The sequence below is a fragment of the Ciconia boyciana genome, chromosome 8, assembly GCF_034638445.1.
Source record: "Ciconia boyciana chromosome 8, ASM3463844v1, whole genome shotgun sequence".
Classification (NCBI taxonomy): Eukaryota; Metazoa; Chordata; class Aves; order Ciconiiformes; family Ciconiidae; genus Ciconia; species Ciconia boyciana.
The window spans coordinates 19,036,496-19,056,823 of record NC_132941.1 but is presented as its reverse complement, the minus strand read 5'-3'; the positions used below and the strand labels follow the sequence as shown (position 1 = coordinate 19,056,823).

Sequence of the window (20,328 nt, the reverse complement as noted above, 5' to 3'; positions counted from 1 at the left end):
CCAGCATGGGTTCAGGAAAGGCAGGTCCTGCTTGACCAACCTGATCTTCTTCTACGACAAGGTGACCCGCCTAGGGGATGAGGGAAAGGCTGTGGATGTTGTTTATCTAGACTTCAGTAAAGCCTTTGACACCATTTCCCACAGCATTCTCCTGGAGAAACTGGCTGCTCATGGCTTGGATGGGTGTATGCTTCACTGGGTAAAAAAATGGGTGGCTGGCCGGGCCCAAAGAGTGGTGGTGAATGGAGTTTACTCCAGTTGGTGGCCGGTCACAAGCGGTGTCCCCCAGGGCTCTGTGTTGGGGCCAGTCCTGTTTAATATCTTTATCAATGATCTGGACGAAGGGATCGAGTGCACCCTCAGTAAGTTTGCAGACAACACCAAGTTGTGTGGGAGTGTTGATCTACTTGAGGGGAGGAAGGCTCTACGGAGGGACCTGGACAGGCTGGATCGATGGGCTGGGGCCAGTTGTATGGGGTTCAACAAGGCTAAGTGCAAGGTCCTGCCCTTGGGCCATAACAACGCCATGCAACGCTACAGGCTTGGGGAAGAGTGGCTGGAAAGCTGCCTGGCAGAGGACCTGGGGGTGTTGGTTGACAGCCAGCTGACTATGAGCCAGCAGTGTGCCCAGGTGGCCAAGAAAGCCAATGGCATCCTGGCTTGTATCAAAAATAGTGTGGCCAGCAGGAGTAGGGAAGTGATCGTGCCCCTCTACTCGGCACAGGTGAGGCCACACCTCGAATACTGTGTTCAGTTTTGGGCCCCTCACTACAAGGGAGACATTGAGGTGCTGGAGCGTGTCCAGAGAAGGGCAACGAGGCTGGTGAAAGGTCTAGAGCAGAAGTCTTATGAGGAGCGGCTGAGGGAACTGGGGTTGTTTAGCCTGGAGAAAAGGAGGCTGAGGGGAGACCTTCTTGCTCTCTACAACTACCTGAAAGGAGGTTGTAGAGAGGTGGGGGTCGGTCTCTTCTCCCAGGTAACAAGTGATAGGACAAGAGGAAACGGCCTCAAGTTGCGCCAGGGGAGATTTAGGCTGGTTATTAGGAAATTTTACTTCCCTGAAGGGGTTATCAAGCATTGGAAGAGGCTGCCCAGGGAAGTGGTTGAGTCGCCATCCCTGGAGGTATTTAAAAGATGTTTGGATGAGGTGCTTAGGGACATGGTGTAGTGGTGGTCTTGGTAGTGTTAGGTTTACAGTTGGACTCGATGATCTTAAAGGTCTTTTCCAACCTATACGATTGTGTGATTCTATAGCAGCATCAATCATTGTGAATTGTATATTTATATTTGATTATTACAACAGTAGCATGCCCTGCTCGGTTGTTGATTTAACTCTCTTTGCTACTCAGATAGGAAATCCTGCATCTGCAAAGGGAGTAATCTCTGTGACATGTTTTCCAAATAAGATACGTGTACTTGATCTAAGCAGTAAATAAAGTTGTGATAAGTTTTGCTGATTAATGGGAACATTCTACCCCAGCCATTATTCACTTACTTGCATTAAGTGCCTAAGCAAAGCTTACTGCAAAAAGAATAGTTTACCTTCACTTGAATAAGATAATATTGGCCGTTAAATAAAGATTATTTGAAAAATAGGTTGGAAATAAGTACTTACTGTATGAGTAACTTACTGAATGTCAAGTGTTTTCAGTCACTTCTCAAATATAAGATACAGTAATATAAAGCAGGTATGGGTAGTTCATAGATTCTCCCCCCCCCCCCCCCGCTATGCTGTTGAAGAGTTTAGAAATAGAGAAGTTTCTGCTTTGAGGAGAGGCTGATAAGGAATGGAGAACACAAACTCTGTTTTCTTTTTTTGTTTTTATGATGACTTCAAGTTTCTCTTGCTCTAGTCAGCAATGCATAATATTAAACCTACCTGCTTAGTCTTGCACAAAATACTGACATCAAGAAAAGTAACAGATATACAGTGTTTAAAAGAAATGAGTTGTCCCAGTGGATTTATTAAAATTTGTTTAAAATGAGAGTTCTTACTTGGTCTTCTTACACATCACACAACAAATTGCTAGTAACGTTTAACGTGGAGTGTGAAATGCTTTGGTTTAGCAATTTTATGTGTACAGTTGAAGCATTTACACTTCCTATGAGAGCAGATTTGTAGTAAGGCAGTAAATTCCACTGAGTAGGTCGTATTTTATTATGCTGCCTTCTCCTCATTCTCCTTGTGGGAGCTGGAATAGAACAGATTTCTGGGAAAACCTCAACATGAGAGAGAGAACCTGAAGGTAAGGCGTGGTCACCATGTCAGTGTACAAGCTATGCTAATGATTTTTATTGCTTATCAAGTGAAAACGTGGGCTAAACTGTTCTAGTCGGCCTTTATTTTAAAAATGTGATGAGGAGAGCTTTGAATTGTTACTCCTAGCTATGTTAAAGACAAATAGTCTCTAATGATTTTTCATGAACAAGGCCTGAATTGTAAATTGTAATTTTTCAGGTGAGGAAAAAAAATCAAGAGGCAAAGGTACAGAATCCCCAGAAAAATCAAATAGCACAATTGTTCATATAATCTATCAGAATAGAAAAACAAGTACATTAAATTCAAAAGTAAATTTGTTGTAAAAGATAAACTTTCATGATCTGTCCAGTGATGAAGCATAGTGATAAGGATCAAAAGAACTTGAGAAGATACAAACTAACTGATGAATTAAGACCATGGCAAAATGAGGCTGTATATCCCAGACATCACCCAAGGTGTAAGATTTGCTGGAATCATGGACATCTCCCTGATTTAGAAGGGCAGCCCAAATGCAGATGTCTGTACTTAAAGCAGCTATACATTTTGCTATCCATTACTATGCAACATTGATAAATACTTATCACTGTTCTACCCTGTAAAAGAGCAACATTTTTTATTCCTTTTAAAATGCATTAGGTCTGCAAATTATGCTTTTGCATTTGTTCTTTAATTTTTAGTGTATTAATTGAATTAATATTTTTCAGGACGTGTTGATGCTTTTACATCAAAGCTTATTATGCTAGAAAAGATTTCTCCGGAAACTTTAAGAGAAAAACTTGAATTGATAAAGTGAGTATTTTAGTAGGCGTTTTTAGCAATTAATTTGAAACCCTAGCAAGCCTTGCAAGTTACTACTTTGTAATTTTTTTTCTTTTTCACAGGCCTGCAAATTCATTAAATATACTTCATCACATTTTGAAGAAAGTGTCTGAGTAAGTGCTCTGTTCTCATTCATTGTATTTAGTTGCAACATTACCCAGGTCATCCTGTTTCTTCCGTAGAATGCTTGTCTGCTCTTTGATTTTTGTTTCTTCAGATATGTGAAATATTTTACAGATTCTTTTAGGTCTAGCATAGCGTAATGCAGTACTGTATAAAAATGTGCTTAGGATTACAGGTTTTGTATAAATGATGCAAAAGAATAAGAACTTGATTTTTATGAACCACTTATTCAAGAGAGGAGACTGGACACTTCTGATTAAACAGTTCACAGGAGTGAGTTGTAATATTATGTATGTAGGCTGACATTTAAAATTTGGACTTCTGTTTTTGTTAGTCTTTTTGCTTAATCTGAAGAAATTATACTGTTTGTGTTCCCTTCTGCTTAGCTTGATTTACAACAGCGTATGTCTTTCTCTGTACAAAGTTGCAATCTTTCTCTTGCTCTTTCCTTTTCTTTATTTATTTAGCTACTTCAACACTTTCGGTCTGCAAGTGTCTTTTAATTTTTTTGTGAAGCAGGTTTCTTGCACTGTGTGTGAAGCCTCTTAATTCGAATTACAAAAGAGTTTTCCCGCACTTGATAATTTCTGTAGCTTCATGATTTGTGATGAAGATGTTTGATAAGGGCAGTTGGTTGACATCTGTCTTCCTGAAAACCTGTTTAATCCTGCATGTATTTAAAGCATGTCTGTGTCCATATATGCATTATGCTTTATAAAGCGCCAGTTAAAGAATTATAGTTTGCCAAATATGGATGGCTTTCAGTGTATGCTTAAATGTTTTGTTGAATATGATGACAATCTGTACATTGATGATAAATTAGTACATTATGAATACATTATAAACACATGAATTAGTATGTATTTATCAATACAGTTGAATTCATGCTTTTTTGTCTATAGTCTTTTTATAAAACAGGGACTGATAAGTAAATATCTAAATATGTTTTGCTTTTGCATTAAGAACTTAGTAGCTATCCTGATCAAATGAAACAGAACAAAAACATTTAAATAATATTTTTCATTTTGAACTTTATCTTTTTAGTTTGCAGGAGGGCTCTTATTTATTGACTCATGCTGCAGGAGATTCATCAGTTGCAATCTACAAGACTTCTCTTGACAAGGCAACGAGAGCATCATATAACTTACATAAAGCTCATTGTGATCTGCCTACTGTACCTGCCACACTTTCAGTCCCATGGGTGCCACTAGATCCCAGCCTCCCTTTGCCCTATCACATGAATCATGGAAGAGTTCCATGCACCTTTCCACCTGCACCCCAGGAAGCCATGTGGAAACAGAAGGTCAGTATCACACTTGATGGAAAAAACAGATTAGCAGTTTTGAAATAATCTATTTTAGTCCCTTGTATATATAGCTAGTATATTTATCTGTCATCTTTGGGGGTCAGAGAGACCCTTTAGAGTTCTGGATCCACTACCAAGAACAGGAATGCCTTTTTCCTGAAAAATATCTCAGGTGGGATTCATCTCGCATAGCTTTAAACATTACAGTATGGAAAAACAACATTCAAGCTCATTGTGTTGTTGACAGAGGCAATGGAATATTTTGTAAGATACATCTCCACACCAGGATGGGCCTCCTAAGTGGATTGTAGGACTCATGCTACTGTAGAGTTGTCATTTTCCCTCTGATGACTACAGAAGTAAAGTTGATTAGCACCACTGTAGACAAGTAAAATCAGGTAGGGTGATTTCTACTGTCAGAGTCTATTCTATTGAGCTCTTATTGCAGTTGTCTGTGATATGTTAAGTGCTTTTTTAAAAATACATGGGGGAGGGGGGGTGTCCCCCATTTGATGGCAAAATTCTTTCAAAATGAAGTTTTGCATCATTAATATGAGCTAATAATACTTTTGGATGGCAAAAAGAATGTAGCATTTGGCTTAAAAGCCTTTTAATTTATAGGCTTGCAGTACAGCTGAAACAGATACAATATTTGCATTTATAAGAATTTTCCTATTTTGCCTCTGTGAATGGTGCTTTTTGTTGATGTACTTTTTCTTCAAACAATTTCAGGAAGGACCTTTTAACCTGGTTTCGTGTTTTTTCAATCTCACTTTCATCTCCATTTGCCCCTCTGTCTTTCCCCCAGATCTCAAAATCTTGAACTTGTTGGGCTGTTTCAGCAGAAACTGACATGTCTTGGAGGCCTAAGATATTAAATTCTAACCAGCTTAGTGAAAATAAGTATCCAGGTAGAGGAGAGGGATCCAGATTAGTGCTTCCTCTCTGAGGATGGCAATGAGCACTCAACTGTAATATTTGATACCTGAAATCTGATGCAGACAAGAGGTTGTAAGCAAATCAGCCAACACACAAAAAAATTGTCAGAGCTTTTACATTACTAGATGTGGGATAATCGTATGGCAAGACAGAAAACCAAACGATGATACTCTTTACTGACAGTTTAAGTACTTTCCTCAGTCCCCTCATGCCACTCTTTTAAATCTTTCGTGTCCTAATTTATTGATTCCTGATTTCAGCAGCTGTAGTGCAGCATCTTGAATCTGTTCTTCGTTGTTTGTAACTTTAAATGAAGCTTATGTAGGGATAACAGTGATTCTCTGCGGCAAAAATAAGGTTTCCCTTTGGCCCTCTGTTAGCTCAGTCAGACAAATTGGCATTGATCACCTGTCTCTGGTTGCTCTGAACTCCTTCACCTTTGAGGAAACTTTCATTGCAATTCAGGTGGCTTCCCTGACATACAGAAACGTAAATTCTCATTGGTATGCTGTTCCCTATACAGTGAAACATTTGTAACAATATATATGCAATACTGTTTCTAAAATAAGAGTAATATGTTATTTTGCATAGTGGCATATATACTTTGTCTAGAGGCATGGGAGTACCTTAATTTAGGAAAACACAATTTCTGTGTCTCAGACATAAATATAAAATGGTGTGTGGGTGGCTTACTCCTTTTTACTGAAAATGAACAACCTTACACAGCATTTATATTCTGTGTTTCTTCAGAGTGCAGTTAAATCTAAAGAAATAAAATGTTTTGGATGTTTGAATGTGATCTTCCTTCCAGACATCATTACGATAAGTAAAAATTAATATAGCCTAAAAGTCATGAACATCTGGGTTTTGTTGCTGTTTTAAAACGGAATAGAATTTATTAAAAGAAGGAGAATTAGTTGTCGGCATCTAAAGAAACTTTTGATAGAAATTTTATGGAAATTTTTTAGGAATCCAGTCTGCTTTGTAATTTATGCTCGTAAATAAGTGATGCATATCATGCTTTAGAGATTTCCCAAAGATCCCACTCTCGGCTCTAATGTTTTGAACAGGTAGTATGACACTTTAAGAAAATTTTCAAGTGTTATTTTTCTTCAGGATTCATTTACTCACATGTGTAAAAGCCACCATGCTAAGTATGCCTAGCTTAGTAGATTGTGGCATGCTTTTTGGGCCCAGTTATATGTTTTAGCCACATCCTGACTTCGTATGAGGGCAAAATGGAGTTGTGCATCAGTTCCTAATTACCTCATGCACTTTGGGTTCTGCCAGAAGGAAATCCAGGCACATGGGCAAGAAAGAAGCAGGAGTGGTCAGATCCCACTAGTGACAGGAAGACCAGCTGTGCCTGTCACCCAGTGCAGATGCGGCCTCTGAGTCTGACTGGAATGACAAGAAGTAGAAGGCAGTTCTCTGAAGGTAGCTGTATATGTTTGTGCTTAATACGGATTTAAGATTATTAATTCTAGTTCTTTTTTTTCTGTTTTCTCACCATATGTGTCTAGATAACTGGGACGAAAGGACAATCGGACACACCCTATGAGGGAAAGCCAGTAGCTATGGAAACAAAAGGCAATCCAGCTCAGACTGTTAGAAATGAAGGTGTGGCTACAAAGAAACTGAAGAATTACTGCAAACAAAGAATGATGAAGAAAAAGTGGAAAATGAAGTACAACAAAATGCAACTGAAGTAGCAATAGCTGAACCATGCTGTGATAAGTATCACCTGGAGAAGGACAAGACGAAACAAAAAACCTGAGGATTTCTTGCAGCTTCAAAGGAGCCAGAACAAGCTGGCAGGGGAATGGCTTGCAGCCAAAACATTCTATAAACCTTTAACCCTTTCTTACCTCAGTGGACACATTTCAAGTGAAAATCTCAAATTCAGTCAGAGGAAAAAGAGGCAATTGTCTGCAGCTGAGGTTAGGGGACAAAAGTATCTTCTGTTGGTCTCATGAGTTTCATAGAAAAACTACAGCTTGAAGAATGAAGCAGTGGTTGACAGCAACATCTGATATCACATAACAGCAAGAAAAATAACTTTTCAGCTTTCTTATTCTTCCAGAATAACTAGAGATTTTTATTCTGACATATTTTAAAATTATATTTTACTTTGTGTAATGTGCATAAGGGGAACAACTTGGATTTAATTACTTAATCCTTTTCTCACACAATGTCTACCAGTTTTTAAATTACTTACAAAAATACATTTTCTTTTTAGGATGGTGTAACAACTGATATTTGGGGAACAACAGCTGTGTTTATTTGAATAGTATGTGCTATAAATTTGCACTAGGAAACTTACAAGTACAGCTGAACAGTTAAAATATATATTTCTGTGCTTCCCCAAATTAATTTCCAAAAATTGTTTGGATTCTGGTGTGTCTTAAAGAATGAATATTGTGATTATTTACTGTATTACTGAATGGCTGCACCCTAAATCTCATATCAGATTGCACGTTGATGTGCAGTAGTGCTTACCTGACATATTAAAGTTTGCCTGGAGGAACAAGTGATAGGATCAAGGCCTTAGTCATCGTTCCAAAAACCCAACCAGACTATGCTGTACATCAGCAGTTTGCTTGAAATTTAGAGCCAAACTGACAGAGGGGAGTTAGGAAAAGAGAATACTTGCTGTCTATAAAAAGGCCAAGCAATGTGATGACATGCAGTTTCCTAGTGAATATGAGTTGTGTGGAAAAATTAAAGTTGTTTTGAATGTTAGTATATAAACACATTGTATTCTGTGATGTGTTTGGAACTAACAGGATTGCTTGTGAAGGAAGATTTCTCTGCATTACAGCTGTTCTATGGTACATACTTCCAGTGTTTCATCAAACAGAATTTCAACAGAAACAATCCTTGAAATTGAGGCTCGAAAATTATATTCTCTATCATTGCTGTTGTTTCATGTTTTCTGGATTTCTGCTTATATCTTCCTTTATTAAGACTATTGTTTTTAGAAGAGCTCATGAATTCTTGAAAGCTTCAAGAATGAGTCCAATAAATTCTTTCCCATTTTTGCCTTTTAAACAACACAACTATTTCAAAATGTCTGAGGCAATTTTGTTTGGATGATGTTCTGGAGGGCTGTTTGTATGCATGCTTAAACTGCTAACACAAAAAAAAAAATAGGCCTTAAAGATGTTCTTCCAAGTCTTTTATTTGGACTAAAGAAGTTACCAAGTACACGTATCTGATCAAGCATTCTTCTGCTCACCAGGGCTTGACATGACAAATTTTAACATCATGAAAGTAAAAATAAAGTATTTCTATTGTTTACTGGGGTATACCTGTTATAAAATCCTGAAGACAGGTTTTTTTAAAGCATGCTTAAACAATGACTGATTATTAAAAACCATTTTTTGTGAAATACAAAGCATTTTCTGATTTTTTTGCCCCCCCACTGTTAGAGGTATTTACAGTATTATTCAGTTTAGTCTTTTTTTGGCCACTGCTGCTTTTAGCTGCAGTGATATGCTAATGACAAGCTGAACTGGGGTAGAGCTGTTTGCAAATTCCAAGTAGTTCTGATACAAAATCCTAAATGCACTTAGTGACCTCTCATAACAGGAATATTTTAGCTGTGAGTCATTTTTGCCAGATAACTAACTCTACGCGGGGATTCCAAGCAGTTCTCAGTTTGTATATATAAAAACTTTTGCCATACTTATATGGAATTTGGATTTTCAATGCGGTTTCATATGTTAGAAGTGTATGGTCTATTTGCCCGTGCATCTATATACCTAAAAGACTTGTGTCTTTCTCTTAATAGTATACTACTATACTATGCTAGTATACTACTAATGGTAGTATACTAATTGTAGTTTCTTACCTGTTTAGAATAGGTAGGGAATCTGGAGTTTGTATACAGCACGGGATGGCTTTTTAATTCACTGTTATGTTTTATTTGATTGTTCTCTTTTGGATTAAGTGGGACTGAAGTAATTTGCTCTAAGATTAGTTAGTTCTGTGAAAGACTCTGGTTTTGGTCACGTATCACGGACGAGTGGTGTTTTTTTTGACTGTCTTTAGTTCTGCGGAATGCATGCTACCAAGAACTGTGGTCTGTTCATTTTGTCATGGCTATGCAGCATGTAGATTCATAAAACTCGTACACAAATTACAATTTTTACACACAAGTTATAGCACAACAAGCTTTCTGATGCAAGAAAGAAAATTGCTGTCCTCCATGACTGTGAGGATGTGAAAATGAATCTTGGGGATATTTCCCAAGAGGGGGGATTTGAAATATTGGCACAGAACAATGTCACTTGGATTGCTCTTAGTTGTAAAAGTAGGGCGGGTTTGTGTCTTATGCATGTTTGTGGATGCATTCCAGATCTGCATGGACATGAAAGGTAAACAGCAATTTGTTTCTGCTAATGATTGCTACCTCCTTCTAGCTCACATCACAGCCTTTTCCTGTGTCTGAACAGCAGTAACAGTAGGGGTAAAATTCTTAATGTAATTTGTCTTTGTAGTCTACCACATCCTGATAAGGTCTTATTACATGAGATTCTGTGGGAAGAGAGATGCTCGTCTTCACACCATATGAAGACCAAAACGTGTCCTTTTAGATAGGAGCCTGATACAGTATTAGGACAGTATGTCCTTGATCATCTTGCAGCCGGATATCCCCATTTCCCAAAAGATTGCCTTGCTTTCCAACATGCCATGATTGGTGAAATAAAAATGGAGGATTAGGAAGTGTCATGGACTAAAATCTAATGCAAGTTTGTTACTTTGCCTAAAAAGCAACTTTGTAATCCAATGTGATGCCTGAGTTGGGAAATTATGTTATTACTTTCTCTAATAACAATTCAGCAAAATTCTACTCAGTGAAATGGGTCTGAGAGCAGAATATGTTGTTAAATGCTGACAGCCCCTCATCAGTTTGAGGCAAATGTTGTACAAAAGTATACTCCATTTATATTTGGATCTAAAATAAAATTATTTTTAAAGGAGTTTGATAACAGGAGAAGGGAAAAGGGATAGCGTGTTTATTTCAGGCAGTTAACAGCTGAAATTTGAAACAAAGAAAATGGCTAAACAAAATAATTGGTAAAAAACATGTCAGTAAAGCCAGAAAATGTGCTGGATATTAGTTGCTGGATCGCTGGTTCTATATAGACTGCTCCCAAAGTGAAAGTTACCTGTGGAGGAGAAAGAAGGAATACAAGGGAGCCTGACTGTTGTGATGCTACCAAAGTATAAATTCCTAAATGTAACACAGCTTGTAAAGCTGTAGGAAGCTGGAAACCAGAACTGAAGGAGGGTGAGTGGGCCTGGGTCTTACTCTCTGCATAACTGTTGCTCCACAGCTAACTAATGCTGATCTTTTTTATGGCCTCAACCCACTTTGTTTAGGAAAAAAATTCCACAGATCTCACAATCCTGTCCTATCATTTCAATCTTCAGGTCTGTGTTTGGAATGGATTGTGTGTATTTATGTTGCAATTCACATGGCTTGTTTTTAAATGTAATTACTACTTTTTGTCAGTCTGTGTTATAAGAATGTCTTTTACATATGCATTTGGAGCACGTGGTTAGATGTAACTCACCCAGTCTAAGAATCTTCTGGTTATATTTTTTCCCCTCGTTGGATTTATTTTTTTTCTTTATGTAGATTTACCTGGTTGTAAAGGGGGGAAAGTATGTGCTGTCCTGTCTTTCAGAACAGGAAGCTCTAAGTGATGGAGAATTGGTCAAACTGATTTCACAGGGATCTCTGTATTCAGTTCTCTCTTAGCTTTTCAGTGCAGATGTTTGTAGTCCAGTGCTAATGCAGCATCCTGTGCTGCTACTTGGGATTATTTCATTCTGGGTGCAGGACTTTATCTTTGTTAAGTCTCACACAATTCTTGTTGGCCCAATCATGCAGCCTGTCCAAGTCTCTGAATAGTGGCTCATCTGTCCGCTCTAACTACCTTTTATCCCCATTTGGTGTCATCTGCAAACTTAGTGAAGATTGATTGCATCTTGTTATCCAGATGATTTATAAGAATACTGAGTAGTACTGGACCCAGTATCAACCCCTGAGAAATCCTCTTCATGACCAGCTGCTAGTTCAGCTTTGAGCCACTAACCACTTCACTAAAAATGGAAGAAACCCTCTGAGAACGTAAGGTTTTCCATGCTGTATAAGATCACTGATATTAAGACTAGTTCTCTCCATTCACTGGTGTTTGTTATGAGATTAAATTGATAGCTCTATCGTGTTCAGGCAGTCTGAAGTTAGTTTTGCAGGACTAGAGGGGGAATTCTTACCTGGCATTTGAGATTACTGGTTGACATACATGCAAAATGATGGAACTTTATCAGTTCTTTATATTAGCATGAATAACTGCAATGGGTTATTGGTTGTGAAATCGAACTTTTTTTTTATTTCTGCAGTAATAAGTGTTTTCAAACTTTATTTGCACTATGCACTAACGAATCACTTACAAACTGCTTTCATTCCCATATGTGACTGGCTAAACCTCTTCACCTTCTCTGTTTAACTGCAAAACCTTTTAGGGATACAATAGACACGATCTATGTAAAATATGTTAGGAATAGATTTACTGTGTTTTTTCTCTGTCTTCTAATGTAGCCTAGCAGCTGGAAGCACAGAGAACTGGGCCAAGTGACCAGACATCCATTCCTGTGCTGGCAGGTGGGCGCTGCCAACAGCTAGTGACTCTGTCCAACCCCATGCAGTGAAGTTCAGTAGCAGACACTGAAGCATTTGAAGAGGTGCTTCTTTTGCTTCCGATTTGCTTGCCCTGTATTTTAAATAGCAGCTTGTCTCCAAAAGAATGTAAAAATCAGTTCAGACGTGGTCTTCCAGAATGTTTAGTGATGACCTCTATTTAAGCTGCTTTTAGTTCTACTAGTAGAAGGAATTGGAGCATTTTCAGTCTCTCCCCACCTAAGTCTGACTGGATGTATAACTTTCTTAGATGTTTCTCTGAGAAGTACATAACTAAGCTCCTTCTTTCTTAACAGAATACAGCCTTTCTTACCAGTGCAGGCACGGTCCTTCCCAGAAGCACTGTCATTGCTTGATGTGTTGTATTTCTCCGTGCTAAAAATATGTTTGGTGTTTTTTAGTTGCTGTTAAATTTTGTTTTTCTGCAGAGATTCTTAAATTTTGTTTGCAAGTTCAAATTCCATTACTCTATGCCAAAATTATTACATTAAAATGTTTTCAAAGATACTTTGCTGTATTATATATCCCAAATTAAATTGCCTTCTCAATGCCAGAAGACAATTTTGATGGCCAGGTGACAGTCTATTTAAGCACAGAGCATTTGAATTATGCCCTATCTAGCTTGTAGGTGGAGGATTGTCATTGACTAAAAGCTGATCCTAGCCATTCTGAGCCTTATGAAGGTCTTCTGTAGATAATCTCAAGGCTGCTCTTCTTATGGCTATGTCTTGAAGGCAAGCCAGTCCCCATCTAGCTGTAAGACTGAGACGACACCATTGTCCTATACCTTGCAGAGGGATTTTTTTGTTGTTGTTCCTATAGAAATGCAACAATACACTGCCAATTCCTAAATTGTTTGTAGAATAATGTAGTGTAATAATGATTAAACAGTATCAATCCTAGTGCAGACTTCAGGGCATTTCTCAGTATCGATATTTCTCTTCTGTGGGGTAGAATGCTTACCCAGTGAGAGGAAAAAAAAAAAACCAACAAAAAAAAAGCTATGACAGCCACATTCTTCCACAAGACATCATGGTAGTTTTGAATGAAGTGTAATAGTAGAGGTAATTCAGAGGAAATTTAGTCTTTATTGTTTGTGATTAAAAGATTTCAATAAATATTAAAAGAACATTGTCACTTTTAACTCAAAATTAGAAAGAAAACAGTGAATAATAGTAACTGTGGGTGGCGGGGGTGGGGTGGCGGACTATTACAGAACCCGGCGACATATTCCCTGATTCTTTAAATGAAATATAGTAGCCACATCATTCTGTTTATTCACAGCATGATTTTACAAGTGTACATTTCCTATTTTTGATCGCTCTAATAGAGGAAAACCATTTGTTTATTTTTCCAATGGGTAATGTCCTTGTTCAGAAGAGCCAAAAGGAAAAATGTACTAATATTGTTGACCAAAGCTATATAATCCACTCAGTCAAGCCAGCTTCCTTCAGCTTGACGATGGTAGTCCACATTACAGTTATACAGATATATTTAGAGCCAACTTTTCCAAAAGATGCATTAATACATCACAGTTTCACTAAAACTTACTCAGAGGTACTTAGCTAAACAGTTTTCCACATGTGCATGAGATTCCTCTCTTGTAAGGCAGCACAAATGGCTAGGAATGTGACCTTACCTGTCTGTGCCTCAAGAATAAGCACGTACCCCATCAGTGCCTCTCATTTCTTAGTTGCTGTCAAATGAATACAATTTGTGAGGAAAGAAAAAGAGCAAGCTCTACCATGCCAGATACTGTCAGAATTCTTTGCACAAAGGTGATGATCCTGACTCTTAAAAATCTAGAGTTTAAAAATAATTGTGAGTTTTATTAAACCTTGACTTACTTTTGAGAGCCTTTTGAGTGTTTCAAGGGTGGTTCAAGCCTTTTGATACTCAAAGACATGTGACTCAGATTATATTTTTGAAATTTTACCTTTAAGTGAGAGCTATAGACTCCCATTCCCCATAACTGTCTTTTTCAGGCAATCCTGAATTCTTGCATCATTGCAGGCTTTTAGGAACTGATGCCTTCAGAAAAACAACAAACATGAGACTCTCAGAGCTAGCGATACGCATGATGTTGCGTAAATGCAGTCAGTCGTTTGCTAGCAATGACTTGTGTGAGCACCACGAGAATAGTTAGATTTGTATGTTTAGGTAGAAAAGGAGCTGATGAAGTCCTCAACAAAACAACATCAAAGATGATAAAGTGATGCCAAATGAAGTCTAATTGTTCCCTATCTATTCAACACGCACTAAAGGTGTTCCTGGGGAGGTCACAGTGGTATAACTACCCATCCTCTGCACAAATGTAGTCAGAAAGTTTGGGCAATTCCTTACAAAGATCTTCTGTGATCTCATAGTAAACTTCCAGAGTTTATACACAGGTATCTTTAGATGATCAACTGTGAGAAAAGAAAAATAGACAAACTTTTGACCAGCCTAGTGCTTTTCCAGACCTGAATCTGAAGTGAAAAGTGGCAAACTCTGTACATCTGGGTGCAGAACCAGTTGTTGGGAGCAGTTATTCTCAATTTGAGTTCATGTTTCTGTTTCTAGGTTAATTTTCTGACTTGAGGACACATCTGTATACCCGAGAGCTTGACTGTTTTCCTAAATACATCTAACAAAGTCTTGCATGTGACTGTTAATCTTGCCTCCTCTAAGGTTTGCTCCTACCACAGCTGCTGCTGTAGTGCATTCATGGTATGGTTTTAAAGGAATGATGCAGCATAGCTGGTGTCACTGAGATTGCTTAGCTCTTCTTGTGTCAATTCTCCCTTCTGGTATACTTTAGTGTAGAAAGAAGAGCATAAGGATTTTCTGTAAATAAAGTTGTAAATTCCATGTTAATAATAAGTGTAGTTTGTAATAAGCCAAATTCTCTCTGAGGTCCATGCTTCTAGTGTATTTTTCAGAAACTAAAAGCATCTGTGAATAAAATTAGAATATTTGTTTAGAACTTCATTTCATCACTGAAAATCAGATTTGGCGTAATGATGCAAGCTTGAAAATAATTCAAGTCTGTTCATGGCTCTTACCTTAATGCAGACTTTAAGATTTGTTTATCCCATAGTTGAGTGAACAGCATGAGTGCTATCCTGTCCCGGGCCTGCTGCAATTGATGTTTCACTGCATTCAAAAGCTCCACCTACCAAATCTTTGCACAAGCAATTCAAAATAAAAAAAACAGGAAGAATGTAAAAAAATTCCTAGTGAAACAAGTCACTCATCAGTCTGTCTAGTGTGGGCTATACTGCCTGGCAGACAGAGCACTTCAACAAATATTTTAATAGTCTGGTTAAATTTGAGGTTTAAAAAAAAAGAGGGAAGGAAGTAGCTGTCAGAACCCCATTGCTTCTTATCCCCTCTGCTGAGCAGGTCATGTAGCCATGTTAAAAGCTACCTCAGCAGTCAAAACCCATTTATTTCAGAACCATGTAGTTAATGCATCCAGTTGTGCAGTTCTGTTCCCTTGATTGACAGGAGGAGCACAGTAGTCTCATGCAACTCTCTGGATATTATTTGTTAACAGCAAGAGTAATAAAATAAAAAGGAGGTATAATTACTGCATAGCTGCACATGCTACTTTGAATTAATTTTGTCGTCGTTTCCAAATTAACAAGTGCTCACATCACAATTGAAATTCTTCTACACACTTCAAAAGATAAAAATCATAAAAATCATATGTTAAGATTTATCATTGTACACATTTCTTTGGCTTTTAAATGCCAAGTTAAATGTCTGTGGTTTCATGCTACCCTCTGTGTGTGTGTGTATGCACATGTCAGACTGTGGCTTAAACTTCCGGTTCTAGCCTTCTATACTGGCAAAACCTTCCTGAAGGCTTTCTTTGGTACAGCCTCTAGCTCCACAGGAAGAACGACAGCCATCTGTATCTCCATGTCTGTTCTTGTTGATCAGTCAGCTCGGCTTCCACTCCCTTCCTCTGCTGTTTTGAACTCAGTTATTCTATACACACTGTGATGGCTGCTCGTTATTGTATTAATGACTTCCTAGATGATAGTAGCATTAGGAAAATAAACCTTAGTGTTGAAGACCTGTTTGAAAATTATCTGTAGTTGTGCTATCACTACAGCCTTTCGTTTCATCTCCTTAAAGGTCAAAGATCTGTTTCCTGTGTGGGCACTAGCTGCTAGCACACAGGACACAGCAGTGAAAGTTGTCCAGCTGAACTAGAAGTGTTTACTGAAGGCTTATTTGAAAGCAAACGTTAATGAGAATGTTAAGTATGATATGTACTCCTTCATGCTAAAACAATAGGCTTTTAATATATTTTTCTGATTCATTAAAGGGAGAGATCTCTGCTTTTAGAATTCAAACCTGTGCTTCTGACCTGGAAAAGCAAGTCTTAGCCTGCCTAGCAGAAACAAATCTCTTCATAACCACCATTCCCTTTCACTCAATCAACATCTTTTTTGCAGTCAAGTTATGTTGCCTTAAATTTTATCTAAAACTATAAGATGCCACTTGAAAGGGCAAAAAAAGACGTCAGTGTAGACAGTCATATTTAATCAAGAATTTGTGACGTTCCTTTGTGTTGCAAGGCATTATTTGTTCCCCAACTAGTACCTCAGCCTAATTAGGTAATGAAGTTCAGATCATGTAAGAACTTACCCAAAATCCTAAATGTTTTATGTTATTTTGTACTAAAACAGGGTTATGTTTTAAAACAAAAAAACCACAAAAAACTTTCCTGTTATTTCACAGAATCATTTATTTTAACTGAAATTTTACAGCTGTTTTCCAGATTCCTGTAGTAATAGTATGCTGATTTCTGTCAGTGAACTTTAATCTGGAAGTGATTTTTAAATTCATTTTCATGGGCCATATCAGAGGTGGCATGATGTTAAATAAAAAGGAGATACTTTTTGCAGTATGCAGTTACCAGCCTGCAGATTTGCCATAAGAACCTGTTGTTTGAGGATTTTTAGAGTAAGTTTAGATAGTGCTTAATCAGATTCCTTGAATCTTTCAGAATTATTCCCCAAGATTCTTAGGGACGTATTTAAGGTGTGACAGCCTCCCCTGCGCTTTGGCAGAGGCCAGGAGATTAATCCAAGCCATGGGACTGTTTGTGTTATGAGTCACTAAAGTGGAAAAAGCACATGACGATGGGAAACAATGAAGCAGGACAGACTTGGTCTTACATGAAATCTTTTAACACTATTCCTAGGAAAAATTCCCTGAGGACTTTTGGCAGCTTCCATCTTTTATAGCTGTTTCTGTCCTTTGGCAAGACAGACCAAACTCTGTAGTGATTATTCATGCTGGTCTGTTCTGGATGATGTCAGGGGCCCCTGTGTGCACTAGTAATATTTCCTACAGTGTTTTCCAGTGTGGTGGCAGTCTGGGGAACATTATTGTAGAGCTGGCAGCTGTGATCGTTTTAAGCACTGTGTCATCTAAATAGGTTCAAAATCTCTTAATGCTGTAATATACAATGGTAGTCTGTTTATGCTGGCAGCATTGTGCTGCTATTGCTGGGAAAGCTGAAGTCCTCATAGTGGTTTTGAGATGTGTCTTTTTCACCTGTTAATGTATATAGGACCAAAGACAGCAAGATACCTAGATTCAGATGGAATTGCAACTTTCCAACCCTAAGTAGATTAAACTGTGCTTGAAGGCATTCATGATAACCTGAGAACAGAAAGTAAAGTTACCTTCTTTAATGTCTTGACTATGCTTTACAGCCCTTGTTTTATCTCAGATCATGTGATCTTAGGATAAAAAGGCAGCTGGCTATCAAGCAGGGCATCAAGAAGTCCCTGAGGGACTGAGGAAATTCACTGAAACACGGTTACATGCATAGTGATGATTTATATACCCTGTGAGTGTTTCATTCAGTGTAAAGACACTGAGTATTCATGCTGCTAGTACCAGTACAAGGAATTTGGCAAGTGTGTTTCATTTCTGTTTATGTATGTATCCAGGCAATGTCTCCTAGCCACAGACTAGATGATTACTTCTGTGAGGCACGCTGAAAAACCAAAATGCTAGTGATTCATGTTTCAGTTTAGAAATCAAACTGAACTGCAGATGCTATTAATACTCATGATGAATGTATGCCAGAGGAGTTACATGTGTACCAAAGAACAGGAAAGTACCTGAATTGCTGGGTTGCCATTTGTTCATCGTGCATATTCCTCACTGAATCTCCATGTCACTTGAATATATATACCTCTTTGACTTACTCTAGTTAGCATGCTAAACAGAGGAAAGAAGATGCAATAGCCTGGACTGAGTCATGAGGGAAACAAGAGTACTGCACCTTTGAAGTTGCTGGCCTATGTTGTTACCTGTGTCAGCTAGATGTGAGTAACAAAGGATCTTGCTTCCTTCTGAGCATCTCGACAGAGCATAGGTGATTCCCTGTTGTTTTCTGTTAACAGTGGACAGCCAGTGCAATGGGATTCCATCACGGTAACTCAAACTTTATGGGTTCTGGCAACTGGTAGTGACAGTAATTAAGCTGTATATGTGCCCTGAGACAGCTTGCTTTATTATTAGCTTTTGTGCATAGTTAAAGGAGTTTCTTTCTGACTGAGTCTTGTAACTATAGTCTTAGATAATATTTTGCTTTGTTACTCCCTTGTCTTGGTTCAGATCCCAAGTCACCCAGGCATCTGGTTCTTTATGGAGGAAAGCTCCTTGTGCCCATAAGTTTAGAGTGAAAGGACCCACTGAGATTGTGAGAGAAAAGGATGAGGAAGATGGTGTTATTTACACTGGTGATGAGGAAAATCTTTGAAAAGAAATCAGAGTTCAGACTAAGGTTATGGTCGGACATGCATGAAAGTGTCAGAGGAGGGATACTGAACAGCAGACAGAAATTAATTTGCAGATAGAGAGTCGAGAAGTAGCTGAAGACAAATCCAGTGATAAAACAGTATCAGCGTATTAGAGGAGACTTTCGGAAGTCACATGCAAGATGCAGCCAGCTGGTGGGAGAGAGAGGTATATGTTTTACTAGCCATGAAAAGTATTTGTTGTCAGGTTCTAATGTAATGTGTGAAGCGCTTCAAGATCCTGCATGGGAAGTAACTGTAGAACATAACACCTGTCACATCTTCGTCAGTTAAAATGATTGCTAAAATACATCCTTTAAACAAGGTTACATCAGCTTTCATGTAATATAGACTTTATGTGAAACAGATGAAGATAAGATGGAAACAATTTGATGAATCTAAGTTATTCCTGTATGTTGATGAATTAATTTATGTTGTTTAGCATTTTCTTTAGCAGATGCAATACTTAGTCTTTGCCCTGAAGAGTTAACAGTCAAAAGGCAGGACCTGATCAGTGAGAAGATAACAATCTAAGATCACACAGCAAACTATAGCACTGCAAGGCATACAGTCCAGGTGTCCAGTTTCTAACCTGGATGTCCTATTCATAAGCATACTACCTCTCTGTACCCAGACTGAACTAGCAATTGCCACCTACCTTACCTATTATAAGGCTTCATTTGTAAAATACACATGTAACAAAATATTAGAGATCTGGCTACCGCACAGGATCATTCCAGAGTTAAGTCTAGCTCTTTAAAAGGGATTATTTCAAGTAAATGAAATTCTGAGTGGAGAATAACATTTGTGCAGGAATGTGCATGTAGCGTAGGAATGAGATTGCACAGAATAGAATTGATCCGAGGGCTTAGGTTGTTAGGTGGAGCACCTAACAAGATATCTGGTTCTCTGGTATTGTATTAGATAAAAGATGGCATTAGTATTCTGGTATTCAATCTATTTTTCAAAAACATACATTGGAACTACAGTTCTGTAAGATTTAGAGTAAATCATTATGGATGTTAACGAAAAACGTTCCATCCCCCCCCCCAAAAAAAAAAAAAAAACCCAAAGCAAGGTAAACACTTTCAGTGTTGAGAGTTTTACTAATGCAGTCTAGGTGTGCTTTCAGGAGTCCTTCCTCCTTTCTTCTATAGCCACAGACATAATAACTTGCCAAGTTGTTATCCTGGGAACCCAACTGGCATAACTTTTAAGTTACACTTAACTTTCTCTGTAACCTGTGATTACTCTAAGTGCTAATAACAAATCTACGTGTATTTGTATCATGGCAGTTCCCAAATTAGGTGAAATAATCAAGGTGCAAAAATAACACCCAGAGGTCTGCTTGATCCAT

General features: G+C 38.1%; 1 protein-coding gene across 3 annotated transcripts in view; it reads left to right on the top strand.

Moving 5' to 3' along the window:
* Positions 1 to 9,144, top strand: part of ICE2 (interactor of little elongation complex ELL subunit 2) — a 32,971-nt gene extending 23,827 nt beyond the window's left edge. For 2 of the 3 annotated variants that reach the window (XM_072869833.1, XM_072869834.1), the window contains exons 12-15: positions 2,965 to 3,049; positions 3,142 to 3,192; positions 4,247 to 4,505; positions 6,971 to 9,144. In XM_072869833.1, coding sequence (XP_072725934.1) covers positions 2,965 to 3,049; positions 3,142 to 3,192; positions 4,247 to 4,505; positions 6,971 to 7,159 — 584 coding nt within the window. In that variant the 3' untranslated portion in view covers positions 7,160 to 9,144. Of the gene's footprint in view, positions 1 to 2,964; positions 3,050 to 3,141; positions 3,193 to 4,246; positions 4,506 to 6,970 lie in introns of those variants that run through there. The other variant, XR_012043761.1, reaches the window with a different exon arrangement.
* Positions 9,145 to 20,328: the final 11,184 nt, after the last annotated feature.